Raw genomic sequence first — 21,393 nt, forward strand, 5'->3', positions numbered from 1 at the left:
TTCTTTTGCCACTGAAAAGGACAAAATGGCCATATGGTGCAGTAAATATACATATTAAATTTTCAATTAGGTGCTTGCTTAATTTCTTATATTTTACTAGCACAGTTTTTAGCACATTTCCCTGCAGTAAGAAAGTCATTATATTATGTTTTGAACATAATTCCTACAAAATTCGTTTGACTTGTTTGTTGAATCATGCTGCAATGCTGTTTTTTCCTTGACAGATTTCCCCTCCGAAAAACCTGAAGACAATGACTTGCTCCTGCTACCACTTGACCTCTTTCGCTGCAGGCTTTATTGTAGTGCCTAACCTGGTTGACCCTATTGCTGATGCAACTCTCTTCTTGACCTTCTTTGACAATCCAGTCATTGTGATTACAGTACTGATTGTGTGGTGTCTCTACCTAATCATGCTGGTATGGGCGCGACGCAAAGACAAGGTCGAAAGCATGAAGGTTAGTCATTGGTGTCTGTTATCACTTAGATATCAAAGTTTGTTGAGCATAGGTAAGGTCTAGATTTCAACCTTTGTCTGGTGTGAAGTGTCTCTATTCACCGGAAACCTTGATCGTTGAGCATAGGTAAGGTCTAGAGTTCACCCTTTGTCTGGTGTGAAGTATCTCCAGTCACCAGATACCTTGATTGCGGAGCATAGGTAAGGTCTAGAGTTCAACCTTTGTCTGGTGTGAAGTGTCTCCAGTCACCAGATACCTTGATTGTGGAGCATAGGTAAGGTCTAGAGTTCAACCTTTGTCTGGTGTGAAGTGTCTCCAGTCACCAGATACCTTGATTGTGGAGCATAGGTAAGGTCTAGAGTTCAACCTTTGTCTGGTGTGAAGTGTCTCCAGTCACCAGATACCTTGATTGTGGAGCATAGGTAAGGTCTAGAGTTCAACCTTTGTCTGGTGTGAAGTGTCTCCAGTCACCAGATACCTTGATTGTGGAGCATAGGTAAGGTCTAGAGTTCAACCTTTGTCTGGTGTGAAGTGTCTCCAGTCACCAGATACCTTGATTGTGGAGCATAGGTAAGGTCTAGAGTTCAACCTTTGTCTGGTGTGAAGTGTCTCCAGTCACCAGATACCTTGATTGTGGAGCATAGGTAAGGTCTAGAGTTCAACCTTTGTCTGGTGTGAAGTGTCTCCAGTCACCAGATACCTTGATTGTGGAGCATAGGTAAGGTCTAGAGTTCAACCTTTGTCTGGTGTGAAGTGTCTCCAGTCACCAGATACCTTGATTGTGGAGCATAGGTAAGGTCTAGAGTTCAACCTTTGTCTGGTGTGAAGTGTCTCCAGTCACCAGATACCTTGATTGTGGAGCATAGGTAAGGTCTAGAGTTCAACCTTTGTCTGGTGTGAAGTGTCTCCAGTCACCAGATACCTTGATTGTGGAGCATAGGTAAGGTCTAGAGTTCAACCTTTGTCTGGTGTGAAGTGTCTCCAGTCACCAGATACCTTGATTGTGGAGCATAGGTAAGGTCTAGAGTTCAACCTTTGTCTGGTGTGAAGTGTCTCCAGTCACCAGATACCTTGATTGTGGAGCATAGGTAAGGTCTAGAGTTCAACCTTTGTCTGGTGTGAAGTGTCTCCAGTCACCAGATACCTTGATTGTGGAGCATAGGTAAGGTCTAGAGTTCAACCTTTGTCTGGTGTGAAGTGTCTCCAGTCACCAGATACCTTGATTGTGGAGCATAGGTAAGGTCTAGAGTTCAACCTTTGTCTGGTGTGAAGTGTCTCCAGTCACCAGATACCTTGATTGTGGAGCATAGGTAAGGTCTAGAGTTCAACCTTTGTCTGGTGTGAAGTGTCTCCAGTCACCAGATACCTTGATTGTGGAGCATAGGTAAGGTCTAGAGTTCAACCTTTGTCTGGTGTGAAGTGTCTCCAGTCACCAGATACCTTGATTGTGGAGCATAGGTAAGGTCTAGAGTTCAACCTTTGTCTGGTGTGAAGTGTCTCCAGTCACCAGATACCTTGATTGTGGAGCATAGGTAAGGTCTAGAGTTCAACCTTTGTCTGGTGTGAAGTGTCTCCAGTCACCAGATACCTTGATTGTGGAGCATAGGTAAGGTCTAGAGTTCAACCTTTGTCTGGTGTGAAGTGTCTCCAGTCACCAGATACCTTGATTGTGGAGCATAGGTAAGGTCTAGAGTTCAACCTTTGTCTGGTGTGAAGTGTCTCCAGTCACCAGATACCTTGATTGTGGAGCATAGGTAAGGTCTAGAGTTCAACCTTTGTCTGGTGTGAAGTGTCTCCAGTCACCAGATACCTTGATTGTGGAGCATAGGTAAGGTCTAGAGTTCAACCTTTGTCTGGTGTGAAGTGTCTCCAGTCACCAGATACCTTGATTGTGGAGCATAGGTAAGGTCTAGAGTTCAACCTTTGTCTGGTGTGAAGTGTCTCCAGTCACCAGATACCTTGATTGTGGAGCATAGGTAAGGTCTAGAGTTCAACCTTTGTCTGGTGTGAAGTGTCTCCAGTCACCAGATACCTTGATTGTGGAGCATAGGTAAGGTCTAGAGTTCAACCTTTGTCTGGTGTGAAGTGTCTCCAGTCACCAGATACCTTGATTGTGGAGCATAGGTAAGGTCTAGAGTTCAACCTTTGTCTGGTGTGAAGTGTCTCCAGTCACCAGATACCTTGATTGTGGAGCATAGGTAAGGTCTAGAGTTCAACCTTTGTCTGGTGTGAAGTGTCTCCAGTCACCAGATACCTTGATTGTGGAGCATAGGTAAGGTCTAGAGTTCAACCTTTGTCTGGTGTGAAGTGTCTCCAGTCACCAGATACCTTGATTGTGGAGCATAGGTAAGGTCTAGAGTTCAACCTTTGTCTGGTGTGAAGTGTCTCCAGTCACCAGATACCTTGATTGTGGAGCATAGGTAAGGTCTAGAGTTCAACCTTTGTCTGGTGTGAAGTGTCTCCAGTCACCAGATACCTTGATTGTTGAGCAAAAGTAAGGTCTAGAGTTCAACCTTTGTCTGGTGTGAAGTGTCTCCAGATACCTTGATGGTTGAGCATAGGTAAGGTCTAGAGTTCAACCTTTGTCTGACGTGAAGTGTCTCCAGTCACCAGATACCTTGATTGTGGAGCATAGATCAAAAGTTCAAATTTTGTCTGTTCCAGGCATAGTTCAGAATACAGAAACACATGGGCCACTTTAATTAGTTAAACTGACTTAATGGAATTGAGATTAAGTAAAACAATATGCCCCTGCAAATGAGAGGACAATGAAATAACCCAAATCAGCACCAGTGCAGACCTAGAGAGCATGATATCTATATCATATTTAGTTATCATTAGTAGGTTGGGGGACAGGACAGTGAACAGATCTCAGCCTCTCATGACATTTGGCCATCTTTGTGTGTTTGTCCAAAACATAACAACAATTACTCAGGGCCAGAAGAGGAGTATTTGATAAAACATAGATCATGTTGCAAAACCCCACTCAATGATAGAAAAGCAGTATTTTGAGGCATTTACTTATGTTCAAGCTCATTAAATAGAAGACAGAATATCAAATGGCAATTGGGCTTTTCATGACCTGGAAAGTTTATTCTTATTCACTGGACTTATAACAAGAACATTGTTATAGGAGATTTTTTATGAATATTTCCTTGTTGATTTTCCTTGGATTAGCAGATCTTTAAATCTGTGAATAAATAGGTTATACTTATTACATACAAATATATCAATGAACACTGCCACTTTACAATGTATTTAAAACCAGTGACCTTCCAACAGCTGCTTGAATGCTTGAAGCTTTCAAAATAAAGTCTCATATGTATTTTGAAGGCTATAAAACTTATTATGTTAAAGGAGAAATAGGTGTATTGAGACAAATCAACATTTTTGTTGTTGAGGGAGGTGTGTGAAGCCGCACAAGTTGTGATAATACTTATTTGGGGGATGTGTTTGAAGCTTCTCAAATTGTTAAGATTATAATTATGATGGTGTAATAAATTGCTAGAGGCTACACAACTTGTAATGATTTTATTTAGGGAGGTGTCAATGTGCTGGAGGACAACTGTGCTGAGGACAAATATGTGTATGTGGTTGGATTTGTGACAGGCTGGTGGAGAAGGGCAGGAACAACCTCCAATGTTTTTATGTGTCTCCATGGCAGCAAAGGTTTCAGCTCTAAACACCTGTTGTCTGATGGTATTGTCCAGCACTTTCAAACTGGGGCCGAGGATTGGTTTGTGCTGACCACACCACTCAGCCTTGGAGAATTACAGAGTATCGTGGTATGGCACGACAACTCTGGTGAAAATCCTGCATGGTGGGTAGTTCAATTCCACTGATTAATCAAATCATACCTCTCTTATGGTCAACAAATGGTAGCTAGGACTTAGTGGTAGGACTTGTAAGCTCACTTGGCACAGACTGCCCGTCTCCAACTCTTTGACAAATTGGAATAGAACCAGTACACCTGATCATCTTGATATGTAAAGTCCATTCTTTATTGGCCGTATTTCTAAGGACATGAGGTTATTATGTCGCCTTTGGTTTACGATTCTGGTTTAAACAAGTATGATGTTTGTTTGAAAATAGGAAAGAAATTTTAAGAACGTATAAGACTTTGTATCAGAAGAAGTGATATCAATGCATCCACAACAACAGAGAAAGACTCGGTAAACTTTGAGTACCATCCATGGTGAAAATGGCGAGGTTGTAGAGAAAACCAAACAAATCAGTAAGCAAGAGACAATAGGCGACGGGGAGAGGGGTTATTGTGGCCATCTAGGCAACATTGTATTGGCCAACTACCCAGCAGTGATAGGTAGAGCCACTGAAGGTGACTTCCACACGAGGCTTTCTGTTAATATTACCTTAACTCATTCACCCCTCAAATTTTATAATGAGCTATTCCAACCTTTGAATTAGAAGAGTTTAAATGTGTCTTCAGGGGGGAGTGAGTTAATGTACCACTAGATTTTCTCAGGCTAACTTACATGTAACTTACCAATGGTATCCATTCATACTGAAATGTAGGATTAGTACCTATTCTACCTTTTGAATTAATAGAATTCTACCTTTTTGAATAAATAGAATTACAATTTAATATGTTCGAAACTGATCCTAATTTTATTAAAACAGATATGTGTATAGTCACTTGAACTAAATAACCTGTCACATTGAACTTTTTCTTGGAATATTTATATCGGGCTATTCCATACATTTTCAGGTAGGTGTCCATGTCCACTGTTTCAGAGTGCAGTTTACACATCTATAGGGACATCGGAACTGTTTCACCTGTAACTTTGATTATCACTCTTTTCTACTATGTATCTACCTATGATCTCAATTTGAATATTAACCCCTCTGTTATTAATATGGTAATAGAAGGTCAACACAGGTCAATATAGTGTGGCAATACATGGAATGAACTGCAATAACAACTCTGCTCAAAATATAATCTATTTGATTTTACCAAATTTTTTAGGTTTCTGAAACAGATTGTGGTTAGAGATATCCAAACAGATAAGATATGGCATTTCTTGTACAATGACTGGCTGGCTGTCGACCGAGGGGTTGGACGGATCAAGGTAGAAATTCATGCATTGACCCCGGAGGACCTTGTACAAAACTCGCTCTATCAGTTTGGTATCCAGTCTAGTAAAGACCTACAGAACAACCACCTTTGGATTAGTATCATCTCATGTCCAGCCTACAGGTACATCAAACAAATCAACTTTTTATTTTACTTTATAAATTAACGATGCAATCATGAAATTTGGAACTATCCCCTTTGTCACGACAGGGAAGTAGTTGATATTCATGCTAAATTGCAATGATCTTCCTAGGCAGGAAGAAGTGCATACAGTCATTTGCAAGGATATGTTTGGGGTCCTGCTCTGCTCCTTTAGACGTGGTCTCTGTGACCTAATATGGAAATGGTTGAGACTCTAACATTCATACTACTGCTAAAGTATTACAATATTAACACACTCCTGCTACCAGGATTAGCTAAAGGGAATTAAGCATATACTGGCCTGCATTTTCTTGATTTGAAGAAACGATTACTCCTATACACTGCCAATTGATTCCATTAGCTAGGGTCCTGCCTGTAGATGAGAACTCAGTCTCTGTCATAACATGGAGATGGTTGAGATCCCCACTCTTTAGCCATATTTGTACAATTGCTAGACATGACAATTGATGCAACTCGTGTTATCATGACTGTCCAAAGGATTCAGCTTTGTGAAAAATTGATGACTTAGTACCATGGTCATAACATCTAACTGATTTATACAGCTGCTTGCAGGGCATGAAGAAATAAGCACATTTATGCTACCAGAATAAAGCCATAGGTCGGTCCCTGTCCCCTTCTGGACTAAGTCACTCCACCCTATAAACACATAGGCATATGCAGATCTCAACCCAATTTGCTATGCACTAGTATGCAGCAAGATTATTCTCTTGGACCTTGAAATCAATTGATGTAAAAAGGAAGAGTAGCCCTATGAGGTGTAACTAACAGACCCTATTGAGCATGAGCTCTTGTTATCATGGTTGTTCAGTTTGCTTAAAGACTATTTCAACAAAACATCTATACACATTTCAAAGGCAACTTCTCAGTACGAAGCTGTATGGGAATAATTACTCTTAAAGTTCATGATTAATGGGTGTTTTTTCTATCACCGGTTATTAGCTCACCTGGCCCAAAGGGCCATGTGAGCCCATGCCGTACTCCAGCGTCCAGCCGTCAGCTTTTTCTTTTGAACAACTTCTTCTGAAGAACTGTAGGACCTAGGGTCATAATATTTGGCGAGTAGGTACCTGGGATGGAGTGATATAAAGTTTCCTCATTAAAATGACCTTGACCTACTTTCAAAGTCACAGCGGTCAAATATGTTAAAATTTTACAATTAACAATATCCTAAGAACTATTTGAACTAGAGTCATGATACTTGGGTATGTTATGTAAGACCAGCAGTGCGAAATTTTTTCTCAATTACAGTAATGAGGTCAAAGGTCAAAATTAAATGCTAGTCGGGGGTCAAATGTCAACTTTGGTTAAAAGCTTCAACAATCTTCTTCTCAAATTCCATAAGACTTTTAGGGTCATGATAGTTGGCCAGTAGGTACCTGGGATAAAGTGTTATAAAGTTTCCTCATTAAAATTCCCTTGACCTACTTTCAAGGTCACAGGGGTCAATTATGTTAAAAACTTCAAACAACAATATCCTAAGAACCATTTGGACTAGAGTCATGATACTCGGGTATGTTATTTAGACCAGCTGTGTGAATTGTTTCCTTTAAATTATTACAGTAATGAGGTCAAAGGTCAACTGTAAGTGCAAATCGGGAGTCAAAGGTCAATATGGGTAAAAAGCTTTAAAATTAAAACAACAATATCTTCAGAACTGTTTAAGAGATGTTAAAATGTCTTGTGTTCTAGTTACTAAAATTGGTCTTAAGTTACCTATATGTCAGTTGCATGTAACAAAATAAACAGGTGAGCGATGGGGTTTTCATGTCACAGTTGATTTTTAGCTCACCTGGCCTGAAGGACCGGTGGAGCTTATCCCATGGTGCGGCATCCGTCGTCTGTTCGCCAACCTTTTCGTTTAAAACACTACTTGTCCTGAAAGGCCCAGTAGATTTTGACTTAATTTGGTCTGAAGCACCCTTAGGCCAAGGGCATTTAATTTTGTATAAACAGTGACTGTGGTCCTCCTGGGGGCAGAGGGGCGGGGTCAAATAGGGGAAATAGAGGTAAAAGCTTTGAAATCCTTTCTACCATGCATACAGATGAAGGGATTTTATTCCAATTATTTCTAGAGCATCCTTCTTGCAAGGGGACTCAATTTTGTATAAACGGTTGGTGTAGCCCCCCTGGTGGCAGTGGGGCGGGACCCAATAGGAGAAATAGAGGTAAAATCTTTAAGGAATATTATCCTAATTTAGTCTAGAGCATCATTGGTCAAAGGGGACTGAAATTTGTATAGATTGTGGTTGTGGGCCCCCTGGATCAGAGGGGTGGGTCAGAATAAGGGAAATAGTGGTAAATCTTTAAAATGCTTCTTCTACAGTAGGGATAAAGGGATTTTATCCTGATTTGGTCTGGAGCAGCCTTGGGCCAAGGGGACTCAATTTTGTATAAACAGTGGTTGTGGCCCCTTTGGGGGCAGGGCTCAATAGGGGAATTTTATGTTTAAATCTTTAAAATCCTTTTCCTTCTGTGCCATTGGAGGGATTTTATCCAAATTAGGCCTGGAGCATTCTTGGGCAAAGGCAACTAAATTTTGTATAAATGGAGGTCGTAGCCCCTCTGGGTGCAGAGTTGCAGGGCCAAATTGGTGAATTTGAGGTTTAAGTCTTCAAAATCCTTCTTTCTCTGTACCATTTGAGGGATTTTATGTAATAATTTCCCATGGTTGCTTTATCATCCAGCTGAGCGATACAGGCCAACTGGGCCTCTTGTTCTAGTATCAAGATTTTCCTGGTAGATGCGTTCTTATATATGATATAAAATACAGGTACGGTTTTCCAACGGAATCACACCAGTTTGTAGAAATCTCATGGTTTCATAATATGGTCCTTAACCAATTTCATAAGTTTAGCAGGAAACATAATGACAGGTAAGATATATGATACAGTATCCCTTATCGAAGGTATGTCCCATATAGGAGATGATAACTAACCTGCTGTATCGAAGGTATGTCCCATATCCCATATAGGAGATGATAACTAACCTGCTGTACCTAAGGTATGTCCCATATAGGAGATGATAACTAACCTGCTGTATCTAAGGTATGTCCAATATAGGAGATGATAACTAACCTGCTGTATCGAAGGTATGTCCCAACCTGCTGTATTGAAGGTATGTCCCATATAGGAGATGATAACCAACCTGCTGTATCTAAGGTATGTCCCATATAGGAGATGATAACTAACCTGCTGTATCTAAGGTATGTCCCAACCTGCTGTATGGAAGGTATGTCCCATATAGGAGATGATAACTAACCTGCTGTATCGCAGGTATGTCCCATATAGTAGATGATAACCAACCTGCTGTATTGAAGGTATGTCCCAAATAGAAGATGATAACTAACCTTCTGTATCTAAGGTATGTCCAATATAGGAGATGATAGCCAACCTGCTGTATTGAAGGTATGTTCCATATAGGAGATAAATAACCTGCTGTATCTACGGTATCTCCCCTATAGGAGATGATAAGCAACCTGCTTTATCGAAGGCATGTCCCATATAGGAGAGTATCACCAACCTGCTGTATCAGAGGTATGTCCCATATAGGACATGATAACTAACCTGCAGTATCTAAGGTATGTCTCATATAGGAGATGATGACTAACCTGCTGTATAGAAGGTATGTCCCAACCTGCTGGATTGAAGGTATGTCCCAACCTGCTGGATTGAAGGTATGTCCCAACCTGCTTTATGTAAGGTATGTCCGATATAGGAGTTGATAACTAGCCTGCTGTATCGAAGGTAAGTCCCATATAGGAGAGGATAACTAACCTGCTGTATCTAAGGTATGTCCCATATAGGAGATGATAACCAACCTGCTTTATCGAAGGTATGTCCCATATAGAAGATGATAACTAACCTGCTGTATCGAAGGTATGTCCCATATAGGAGATGATACCTAACCTGCTGTATTTAAGGTATGTCCCATATCGGAGATGATAACCAACCTGCATTATCGAAGGTATGTCCCAAATAGAAGATGATAACTAACCTTCTGTATCTAAGGTATATCCCATATAGGAGATGATAACCAACCTGCTGTATCTAAGGTATGTCCCAACCTGCTGTATCAAATGTATGTCCCATATAGGAGATGATAACTAACCTGCTGTATTGAAGGTATGTCCCATATAGGAGATGATAACCAACCTGCTGTATCTAAGGTATGTCCCAACCTGCTGTATCAAATGTATGTCCCATATAGGAGATGATAACTAACCTGCTGTATCGAAGGTATGACCCAACCTGCTGTATCGAAGGTATGCCCATATAGGAGATGATAACCAACCTGCTGTATTGAAGGTATGTCCCATATAGGAGATGATAACTAACCTGCTGCAACGAAGGTCTGACGCAACTTGCTGTATCGAAGGTATGCCCATATTGGAGATGATAACCAACCTGCTGTATCAAAGGTATGTCCCATATAGGAGATGATAACCAACCTGCTGTATTGAAGGTATGTCCCATATAGGAGATGTTAACCAACCTGCTGTATCGAAGGTATGTCCCATATAGGAGATGATAACCAACCTGCTGTATTGAAGGTATGACCCATATAGGAGATGATAACCAACCTGCAGTATCAAAGGTATGTCCCATATAGGAGATGATAACCAACCTGCTGTATCTCATTATCATAGTGACCGAATATTGGACGTCTTCAGAGTCGGGGTAATACTTCTGTACCCACTCATTGGACGCTTTGGAGAGTATTTCTTTTTCACCTATTCCATCTTTACATTGGTGTTTATCTATTATCCTAAACTTATGCTCTGTTGGATTCTCCCCTTTATCAGTATACAATGCCTGCCTTATTATCCTATTATCTTTGGATAATATTTTTTTACTATCCCTTAACCTTTGATCAACTATTTCAGTATCCTAATCGTTATAGAGATCGTCTTTTTGACTTCTGTTACACAGGTTTGTACCTGACCAACATATAATTTCCAAATAACTTGTTTTAAGTTGTTTTGAATTGTCTCCAAATTAGCATACATACAACATGTCTTATTTAACCTCTACAGTGCATGTTCTATTATCTTTATTACATTTGTTAATTTGTTTTTGACCAGCCCCTTTACCCGTGTACAACGCCTGTCCTGTGCTCTGTCCCTTCTCCTGATGACCATGTTGACCAGTCTCATGTTCCATGGGATATCAACAGACGATCCAGCTGACCAGTTGAGTTCTGGCGGCATCACACTGTCTCTGTCCGACATCATCATTGGAATAGAGAGTGGTCTCATCATGTTCCCCATTAACATTATCATCATGCAGTTGTTCACTAAACTAGAACCTAGACCTTCGGCTCTAGCCAGAAGGAAAAGTTCTCTGGCTGACTGTCCCGAGGAAGAGGACAAGTCCGTTGGACTTCATACCAGTGAGAGCAAAGGCAAATCCAAAATGGGGGGAAAGGTATTGAAAGGGACCAGCAAAACCGAGCAGAAAAAGCCCTTCCGGTAATTATGTACTCAATAAAACTCCATGAAAATTGTGTTCCCCAAGGTGAGATAAAGAATGGTGTACGGAAGAATGTCAGTTTAAAGGTGATGAGTGGTATGGAGAAGTGGTGTGGGAGGGAAATTTGGTCAGGGAGACAAAATAGTTAAATGATTGAAAAGAGGTGGTAAAAGGAGATGAGGTGATTCAAGGGAAAGAAGATGCATGAAGGAAAAGAGGTGGTAGGAAAAGACTAAATTGTGAAGACAAAAGTTATATGGAAGAAAGGCGTTGGAATGGGGAAAATTATATGGGAAGTGGTGGTATCGAGTATGAAGGGTCGAATAAAATTTGGTATGGGGAGACAAGATCCGATGTGAAGGAGAACAGTTTATTAAGATGGTATGATGGGGAAGAGGTGGTGAAGAGGAGAGAAAGGTGTGCCGTAGAAGAAGGTATATACGGAGAGTTGTATGGGGAGAGGTGATGAACGGCATGTGGAGTAAAATAAGGTAGCGAGGAGAAGAGATGATATGGAGTAGAGTAGGTAACAAGGAACAGATAGAATGATGTAAAGTGGTATTAGGAAAAGGGATGGTAAGGAACAAAAGAAGTTATGAGCAGGAGAGATGGAATGGAGTAAAAAAAGTATTAGGACAAAAAGGTGGTATAGAGTAGAAGACGTAACGAAAAGAGATGGCATGGAGAAATAATTTGTTTTAAGACTTTGATATAGCAATCAATCATATAAACATTCAATATTTATTATATAACTGTTTTCATCATTTTAATATTGTAGGTTTCCCTGGTGGGTGGTATATATTGCGTGGACATTGGTTCTGTCTGCCGCCTTGATTTCTTCCTACTTTGTCATGTTGTATGGTCTGATGTACGGCTACCAGAAGTCCATTGAATGGCTTGTGTCATTCTTTACCGCATTCTTACAGAGTGCTTTGGTCACCCAGCCTCTCAAAGTGTTCATGTTTGCAGTGCTCATCGCCTTCATATTTAAGAAACCCGTTGAATTCGAAGTTCTCACCCAGAGGGACAACATGAAGCTTAGTATGTTTTTAAATACATTTTAAAAAACTATTTCAAACTTAAAGTCAGGTTCTACTGGGCCAATTTAACTGAAACTTGGTAGGAATGATCAACCCGTGGTCCTGGCAAACTTACTTAAAGTTATACTTAACTTTTTTTTACTCAAATTTTGGTAGGAATGATTGACATCATTATCTCCACTTCATATTTCAACAACAAAAATTAATACTATAGGACCTGGGTAGCCGTTAAGGCCCATGGGCCTCTTGTTATGAATAATATTCACTTGGGATAAGTTGATAGGCATACACAGTAACTTGCATCCAAGATTGCACAAGGCACAAATGGTTCCTTGATATTATCACATCTCAAAAACATCTTGCATAAAACTAATTAAAATGGTGGGCACCAAGATCTCTTATAAGTTCTACCTTATGTCAGGTGATCCCATAGTAATCAGTATCTTCAAAAGTTCAGTAGTATGAAGGTTCAAAAATATCTTCACCAGGACAACAATTATTTCTGCCAATTTGGTAATACGAGACTTTCATACAAATGTATTTTAAAAAGACCTAGCTATGAAGAAATCACACAATCAAGTAAAACAATAAAACTAATTGAACCTTTGAACAGCCTGGTATTGTGTAATGTGTTGTTCCGTTTGACTATTAAGTTTCCTGTTCATATTTACAGTGTCACTATCTGAAATTCAGAAATCACAAGACATATTGGTTCAAAATATGCATATATTGTATATTAATATCAGTTCCGGTTTGATATATTAAAATGTTATTCTTACATTGGGGAATATGAATATGTTCACGTGTGATAAACTGTAAGTGTGTGCATTGCACCATCTTAGATGAGAGTAAATGTATTATCTTATCCCAACTGGACATTCCTATTGATCCAGATATGTAATAGACATGTTCATCCTTTTGTTTCCGACCTGGTTTTTTACGAAACCTTAAATTAACAATGAACAAATAATATGAGATCGGTTTTAATGAATTTAAAAATTTAGGAACAGTGAAGTAAAAACATGACATTAATATAACCATATTTCAGACCATGATGAGGATTATTGCCAAACAGAACTGTTGAAGAGGCAGGGGATAACGCTGTCCTCCGTAGAACCAGTGAAACAGGCAGTGCGCGTGGCCATGCCTAGAAAGACATTACAAGCCATCAGGGAGAGGCTCCGACTGGAGAAGCACATCCCTACCATCCTTAGGGAGATGATCATGTATTTTACCTTTGTGGCTATCGTGCTGTTCATTGTGCATGGCCATCAGGATGTGACCACCAACTACGGTGCCACTAAGACTACAGAAGACATGTTTGTGCATGGAGCCTACACACAAGTCACCCTTTCAGAGGTCATTAATATATATATTACTCCTTAACTGATGTCCATATACGCATGTGACAACATAACTGAGGTCAGTACTTTCTTGACCCTCTGACTGAGGTCAGTACATACATAATTACAATACCAATATACATGTACACACGTGCCTCCTGGACTGATGTCGGTTCATACATTTGTAACATTGACAAATGATTTTACAATTTACAGGTAGAGAAGGTTGAGGATATGTGGAAATACCTACAAGATACAGCTGTACCTGTGCTATACAGCAACAACACGGGAATGATGGCTAATGGTGTTGGCTACTTGATAGGAACTGCAAGACTACGACAAAAACGCATAGAAAAGGGTGATTATACAAACAGATCTTAAGCATGTTCAGAATCTGGACACTACCTATCTACTCGCATCTATAACTGTTACCGTACCGCAAATAAGCCCCCCATCCCCCTTCTGAGAAAACGATGGGCCAAAAGTTGGGAGGGGGCTTAATTGCGAGCAACTCCCTGTTCACAAATGTCTGCCATCTTGGATATATACTACTGTTTTGATCTATGACCACACTAAATATCATGTACTTATCCACTGTAGTTGTTTATGTTGTAAAAAATAACAACTAACAGACAGAATATTTTATAACAGTCACCAAAAGTTGATGGTGCTGTTGTTTTTCTTGACTTGTTTTCTATCATCAATTTGTCTCGATAATTCAATTTTATCAAACACCATTTTCATATTTTTTTTTATTGATAAGTCAATCAGTGCTCTTTAAGACACAATACCAACATTCAGAGGTGTAAAAATGAATAGCACGACGACCGGGCTCTCTGGTGTTTGGCTAGCGCCATTACATGATTTGAATATATACCGTACTATAAGAAATTTGAGTATACAAGGCTGAAATAACACAAAACCATTGTCTTAATAATACAAAAACAACACAACAACTTATCTGTATGCAGGCTGCAAGCATTATGAGCAAGAAACATGATTTTTGTGTCGCCTGCGAAAAGCTGGTGACACATTGGTATTGCTATGTCGGCCGCACAGAGGTTTTCTTGCGATAACTTGAGTTTCCTTGGGCCCATCAAACTCAAACTCCATGCAGTGCTGAAGTGCTTGCTTGGGATTGCTTTTCAGGTCCAAAGTCAAAGGTCAAGGTCACTGTTACTATAAATAGAAAATCTGTTTTTGTGCGATAACTTAAGCTTCCTTGGGCCGATCAAACTCAAACTTCATGCAGTGCTTCCTTACTAAAAGTGCTTGCTTGCGATTGCTTTTAGGTCCGAAGGTCAAAGGTCAAAATCTGTTTTCGTGCGATAACTTAAGTTAACTTAGGCCGATCAAACTCAAACTTCTTGCAGTGTTTCCTTACCAGAAGTGCTTGCTTAAGATTGCTTTTCAGGTCCAAAGGTCAAGGTCACTGTTACTATAAATAGAAAATCTGTTTTCGTGCGATAACTTGTTTCCTTGGGCCGATCAAACTCAAACTTCATGCAGTGCTAAGCACAATCTGCCAAATTCCTGCGTAGGCGACACATCCACTTCCGTGGAATTCTTATATGGATAAAAGTCTTGCTTTGTTGACACTATTGGTTGATACAAATTTCAGAATGGCAATATGAAGGAACTGACCTTGACAATTAATTATTTTACCCAGATATATTGAATATATGAGACATAATAAGTAAAAGTATCTTGACATCATCTACTTCAGCTTACTTGCTATATGCAAATTTGGGGATTGGAGGTTACAAAGCAGCCTTATTTCTCAGCATAGTCATGCAAGGCGGTAATAGCGGAGACTTCTGCAAAACCAGATAATGTTGAAACTAAAACTGATATGATGAACCATTAATTGGAATTACACTTCTTTTTACACAATGCTGTTACTGGAAGTCCCTTTGTGATATCTTAGGTTGATTGACAGTTTTAATCAGATTTGTCCCATCGTTTGCAGTTGTTGTTCCATACTACACATAATTTAGCTTTTATCTGTGTGGACTTTATTGATATTGATACACTCGCCTTTGGCAAAGTGTATCTCGGTATTATTATGACTGACAGAGAAATAGTGTGACATATTATCTCAATTTATCTGAAAAGTAATAATTAGTTTGAGCTGCACAAGTGTAACCTAATCAGTACTAGCTGAGCTGTATAGGGGGTCATGCTGTGTGATCAGCTCCCTCTGGCTGAAGGGCAAATGGTCAGTAATGGGATACCCCCACTGGGACCATTAAAATGATAAGCTGAACCTCAGCCGATATAGTGTAGGTTTGATTTGTTTTTGTTTAACAAATTCAACATACAGTGGGACCTCGTTATCTCGAAGCCGATGGTCGTAGGAAAACTTCCGAGTTATCCAAGTATTCGAGTTATGCGGGTATTTGGTATGAAATTTGCTGTTTGGACATAGCACTAGCAGTTGTTGGTTTAATTAATAGCCTATGCTTCTAATCAATCAATGAATGATAGACGTAATCAGTATATCAAATACAGGTATGTAATTTTACAATAAACACGCTTACAACAATAGAGTAAGTTATTTCAGAAAACCGTACTTTCGTTTTTAAACGCGATCAAAACAGTTGTGAATTCATTATTAAATATGGACGGGCCAAGTTTTTTTCCTAGTTTAAAACTTGGCAAATACAAATGCAGACCTGGAAAGACTTTGCAAGTCCGTCAAGTTTTACTTCTGAAGTGTTACATTTAAAATCGAACTATCTCGCTGTCTCCGACCTCGTAGTTACAATGCGAAAATGAAAGTGCGCAAGTCTAAAACAAATCACTGTAATGGAGCGTACGCATAGTTGATTCTGTACATGAAAACACACACAAACAGATTATATCGTACATGTAACACATTGATTCATTAAAGCCAAATGTGACACCTGACACCTCCTCAACTTGATGTAATCAACAGCAATTATCGTATTGTTCTTAAATCTCTGTGATTTTAACTGTGGAACTCTTTTATGCATGACCACGCTTTGTGACCAATTTTCCGGTTTGCACTGTCGTCTGTTTGGGTGTACAAATCATTAAACGGACTCGCAGTAAGTGCAGAATACTGTTGATCAACATGGATGAAGTTTGATTTTTATTATGAACAACATGGTTTCGACAGTCCGTACACTTTACAAATTACAGTCTGAAGCTTTATCGTAATTTCTTTTTACCGATTTTATGCTAGTCTACTTACGAAAGATGTTCATAAACACGGAATGGCGAGATGTTGTACTTTTGCATTTTATTTGTATCAATTAATTAGGAATAGGTGACAAAATGAAATTTGAACACTATGAAGTAGACGATGTTATGATGCTGGATTAACGCTATTGAAACCAATATTTTACCTCGAGATATCCAAGTTTTTCGACTTTTCAGGGTTCGAATTATCAGAGTTTTAGTTACTAAGATAAAGAAGAGATTTGGCTTGGACCGGAGAAATACTTCGAGATAAACGGGGTCTTCGAGTTAAAAGAGTTCAAGATAACGAGTTTCGACTGTACTATTTATATGTAGATTCATTCTTTTTTACAAGAATAGAGAAATAATAACACTAAGCATTATGTGTAGTTTATGGAACTGTTTTGATTATTCAAATCAAGCAAGTAGTTTTGATTCTGTATATGTTTTACTGTCATTTGAAGTGTTCAAATACTAAATAATTCAATAATGCATTTAAGTTCAATGTTTGTGTTAAAAGTGTAAGACTTCAGTAAAAAGCAGAGAATGTCATCTTTCAGGACAAGTATTAAGATTAGTTGTAACATTTATAGTTTTGATAAATTATCAGGTTCAAGTAAAATAAGAAACACAACATTTGTCAAATGTCCTGCTGGGTCAGATCGGCAAGTAGTCTCAGCAGGAGGTCTTCTGTGAGGAACAAGTAGCAAGTATATAAGGAACTTATAGGAGGGCAGTGAGGCTACAAAAAACACAGACTTCGTCCGTGAAGTGTAGTCTATAAACCCATCAACCAACCAACCAACCAAGACTGAGAGAGTTCTTGTCCTAGGCTCGGTTATAACCGGAACAAGGACGTAAAGCCCCACCAATCAATCAATCAAGAGTATAAGAGAGAGAGACCTTGAGAGTCAGAAAGGAGAGAGTGAAAGATTATCAACATTTAGATTAACCTGTGTAAGCTGTACATGGAAATAAAGTGGAATGTTGGTGTTGGAGTTGTGACTGCCAGGACAATTATGTCGTATGGCCGGACTATGACATCGGACCCGAAAAAGGGCAACCGGTCACATTATCATGTTTATCCATCTTTCGTCAGTCGGTCCGTCTGTCATCTGGCTTGTCAGCAGCTTTCTGACTAAAGTGTTAACCAATAGTCATAGAATTTCCCACAGATATTTCTGAAATTATTCCTTGTAGCCTAATTAAAAGTCAATGTCATACATTTCAATTAAAGGTCACCCTTTGAGAGTTTTTAAAAGATGACTGGAAAAGTGTGCATTTATTTTGACTGAAAGTTCTGTCTAACGCTTTCAGCCAAGTTTGATGAAAATCCACACCTTTGTTTCTTATGTCAATCACTATAAAAATCAGTCAAAGGTCAAGTTCAGACATTCAAGGTCAGCATCACAGTTACAGAAACTTTTACTGATAGTGGAGAATTTATACATTTTGCTTTTTCGCAGGTTCCTGTCAACGTTTTCGACCAATTTTATTAAGCTTCTTAATTATCACTGTACCCGATTTTGTTGTTTGTACATACTGATGCATTTTGTAACTTCAATCCATATCAAATAGGAATAATGGTTGGAATGTATGTACCCCATTCTATCAGTCTGCACTCCAACAAAGCTTGGCAGACTTCCTTTTCAATCCCCTTGTATTTATCTACTTTATTTGATAATTTAAATGTCAATAATGATGCTGGTTCTATTTTTTTGCCAAACCCAATGAGTATGATTCTTTTTTCTTTCGTTTCAGGTATAACATGTTACAGAGTTGACACCCGCTTGCATGCTTCGCTCTTTCCTGACCAGGATTGTGAAGTGCCATTTTCAACTGGTGATGAAGAATGGCGCCCATTTAATGCATCTTGGGCTTGGCCTCTCCCTGAAGCAGCTAAATTTCCAACCAAAGACAGTGCTTGGAAATATCGTTCATCATTGGAACTAAAAACGCTTCCTTTTGTCGGAAGGTTCGCTTCCTATTCTGGGGGAGGTTATGTCACGGAGCTGCCAGCAGGCAGTGACGCTGCACACACTGCACTCAATGACCTCAGGTCCCAGCACTGGGTTGACCAGTACACTCGAGCAATTTTCTTGGAGTTCACTTCCTACAACCCCAATGTTGATCTGTTCACAGTGGCCGTTATCATATTTGAACTATCAAACATAGGGAATATCATGCCTTATTATCAATTTTTCTCCTCCAAGCTGAATCACTATGACTCTGACCTCGGAATTTTTGTTGCTGTATGCGAGTCACTTTTTCTGGTGTACCTGATAGGTTTCACTTATTTCGAAGTGAAGAAGTTCACTAAATTGCGGAAAACTGAGTACTTCTCCAACACATGGAATTATATGGAAATTATGATCATTGTGCTTGGTTATTGTACCATTGGGTTATTTTTTCAGAGACTTGTTTTAGTGGACAGCGTTCTCTCGGAATATAGGAAAAATGGACCCAACAAATTCACTAGTTTCTACACCGCCGTGTTTTGGGACTTTGTTTTGACATATATCATGGCCGTTTTAGTCATGTTAGTAATTCTGAAAGTTTTCAAATTATTCCGCTTCAACACTAAGACCACCATCCTTATGCAAACGTTGGGGAATGCGAAAGGGGGTCTGTTGAATTTTGCATTTTTGTTTTTCATTTGCTTCATGGCATTCGCTCTCTTTGGACACCTAGTATTCGGTTATTGGATTGTTGACTATAAAGATGTGGGAAGCAGTATAATAACCCTCTGTAACTTTCTACTCGGTGTTTCAGACTACTACAAACTCGAACAGGCACACTCTGTACTTGGACCCACCTTTTTTGTCATGTTTGTTTTCTTCATCCAGTACATTCTGTTGTCTGTGTTTGTAGCCATCATTCGAGAGGCCCAGAGTCTCTCTCGAAAGACAGGTAATAATGAAATTGCCCTCACAAAGTTTGTCTGTGAGCGGTTCCTGCTTATGATAGGATTCCTTCAGCGATCGGATTACAAGTGATGTTGACTATTTTAATTTATTCAATTCAAATGGTGTACATTTGAACAATTATGTTTAGTGTTTGCTATAAATTTCAATTGTTTTTGTTCCTGTTTTCTTTGTTAATAAAACTTAGACTAGAAATTAGAATTGTATAGCGTTTGTATGTTTAAACCAAGAAAAAGTAAACAGATAAATGAGAAAAGATTGACCAATTATCATATAATGATCAAGTGTGAGAATGTACCAAAGTCCGGACCAAGGTTACTAATACTGTCTATGGAAAGGGTATAGTAGAGTTCCCACAATGGGGTCCCGTGACCACTTTTCCCGTACCAAGGTTTGAAAGTTTATTTTAGTCAGTTTGAGGGTGCTGATTAAAATGAGCTGGGGTGAACCTCGTGAAAATGTGGGCTAACTCGGCCAGACGCGAAAATTCAAAATGGCCGCCACCGGTCGTCTGGAATATCAAAAAAATACATATCTTTGCTTCTAGATGTCCGTTTTATATGATTTTGGGGTCTAAATATATGTATGAACGGTCAGGGATTTTATTTATTAGTATGTGACCTTGATTAAAGTAAGTGTTAGAACGAAAAATGGTCTCTTATTTTTTGGCTGCCAAAAACCAGGATAACCGCAAGCTGACTGCAAAGGAAAAGACCAGGAAGCCACCCTTTATGGTTTGGATGTAAAATTTTCATCTTTAACCAGTGTATATTTCGGGTTTATCGTCCTTGCATCAGCCAGACTCATATGATTGGTTTTGTTTGTTTTTAATTAGTTCAACGTCCTATTAACAGCTAAGGTCATTTACGGACGTGCTTCTATGTGCGTTGTGTATGCGTGCAAGTGTGTATGTATGCAGGAGACAGGGTATGTTGGTGTACTTGCCTCCTTGTAATAGCGCGGATCTGACTTTATAGTGCTATTTCACTGAAATACTATGCCGAAGACACCCAGCACATCAATAAGTCCAGTCACATTACACTGACAACGGGTTAACCAATTGTTGCAATTTCCCTAAATGCTGAACGTTAAGCAGGGTGATTTTTAGCTCCCTTATGCCGTGGTGAAGGACAACTAAGTTTGTTCAAATGAATGACTTTGACATATATTCAAGGTCACATGGGTCAAATATGTTTAAAACCTTTTAACAACTGCTCAATAAGCAAAAGGCCAAGGGTAATGATATTTTGCCATTAACATGTTGGGATGAAGGACTACCAAGTTTGTTCAAATGAATCACCTTCGCCCATATCCAAGGTCACAGTGGTCAATATATGTTAAAATCTTTAAATGACTTGTTCTGTATAACCAAAAGATCCAGGGTACTGATATTTTCCAAGAAGCATGCTGGGTGGAAGACTTTACACTCTGTTCAACTTAATGTCCTTGTTCGACATTCAAGGTCACAGGCATGAGTGATATGTTTATATCTTTTAATAGGTTCTTATAATTATGAATCAAACGCTGATATTCTGCCTGTAGCTGTATTTTAGTCCACTTTTAAAATTACAAGTGTAAGATTAATACCAGGTGAGCGATTCAGGCCCTTTGGGCCTCTTTTACTCTTTGTCGGTTATGGTTATTAGATAACTGCATTCTGATTTCTACAGTTTTTATTTGACGGAAGTATTATGGTATGGGGTTG

At 39.2% G+C, this 21,393-nt stretch overlaps 1 protein-coding gene across 1 annotated transcript; it reads left to right on the forward strand.

Annotated features, from left to right (window-relative positions):
• The first annotated feature begins 224 nt into the window (after window positions 1–224).
• On the forward strand, window positions 225–20,330 carry LOC110441234 (polycystic kidney disease protein 1-like 2). Its single transcript, XM_021484339.1, has 8 exons — window positions 225–455; window positions 3,995–4,275; window positions 5,440–5,670; window positions 10,790–11,176; window positions 11,956–12,218; window positions 13,266–13,576; window positions 13,777–13,918; window positions 18,526–20,330. Exons 1-8 carry the CDS (start codon window positions 252–254, stop codon window positions 19,758–19,760), a joined length of 3,054 nt encoding a protein of 1,017 aa, XP_021340014.1. The 5' UTR covers window positions 225–251; the 3' UTR covers window positions 19,761–20,330.
• Window positions 20,331–21,393: the final 1,063 nt, after the last annotated feature.

Source organism: Mizuhopecten yessoensis, unplaced genomic scaffold (assembly GCF_002113885.1).
Source record: "Mizuhopecten yessoensis strain PY_sf001 unplaced genomic scaffold, ASM211388v2 scaffold715749, whole genome shotgun sequence".
Taxonomy (NCBI): Eukaryota; Metazoa; Mollusca; class Bivalvia; order Pectinida; family Pectinidae; genus Mizuhopecten; species Mizuhopecten yessoensis.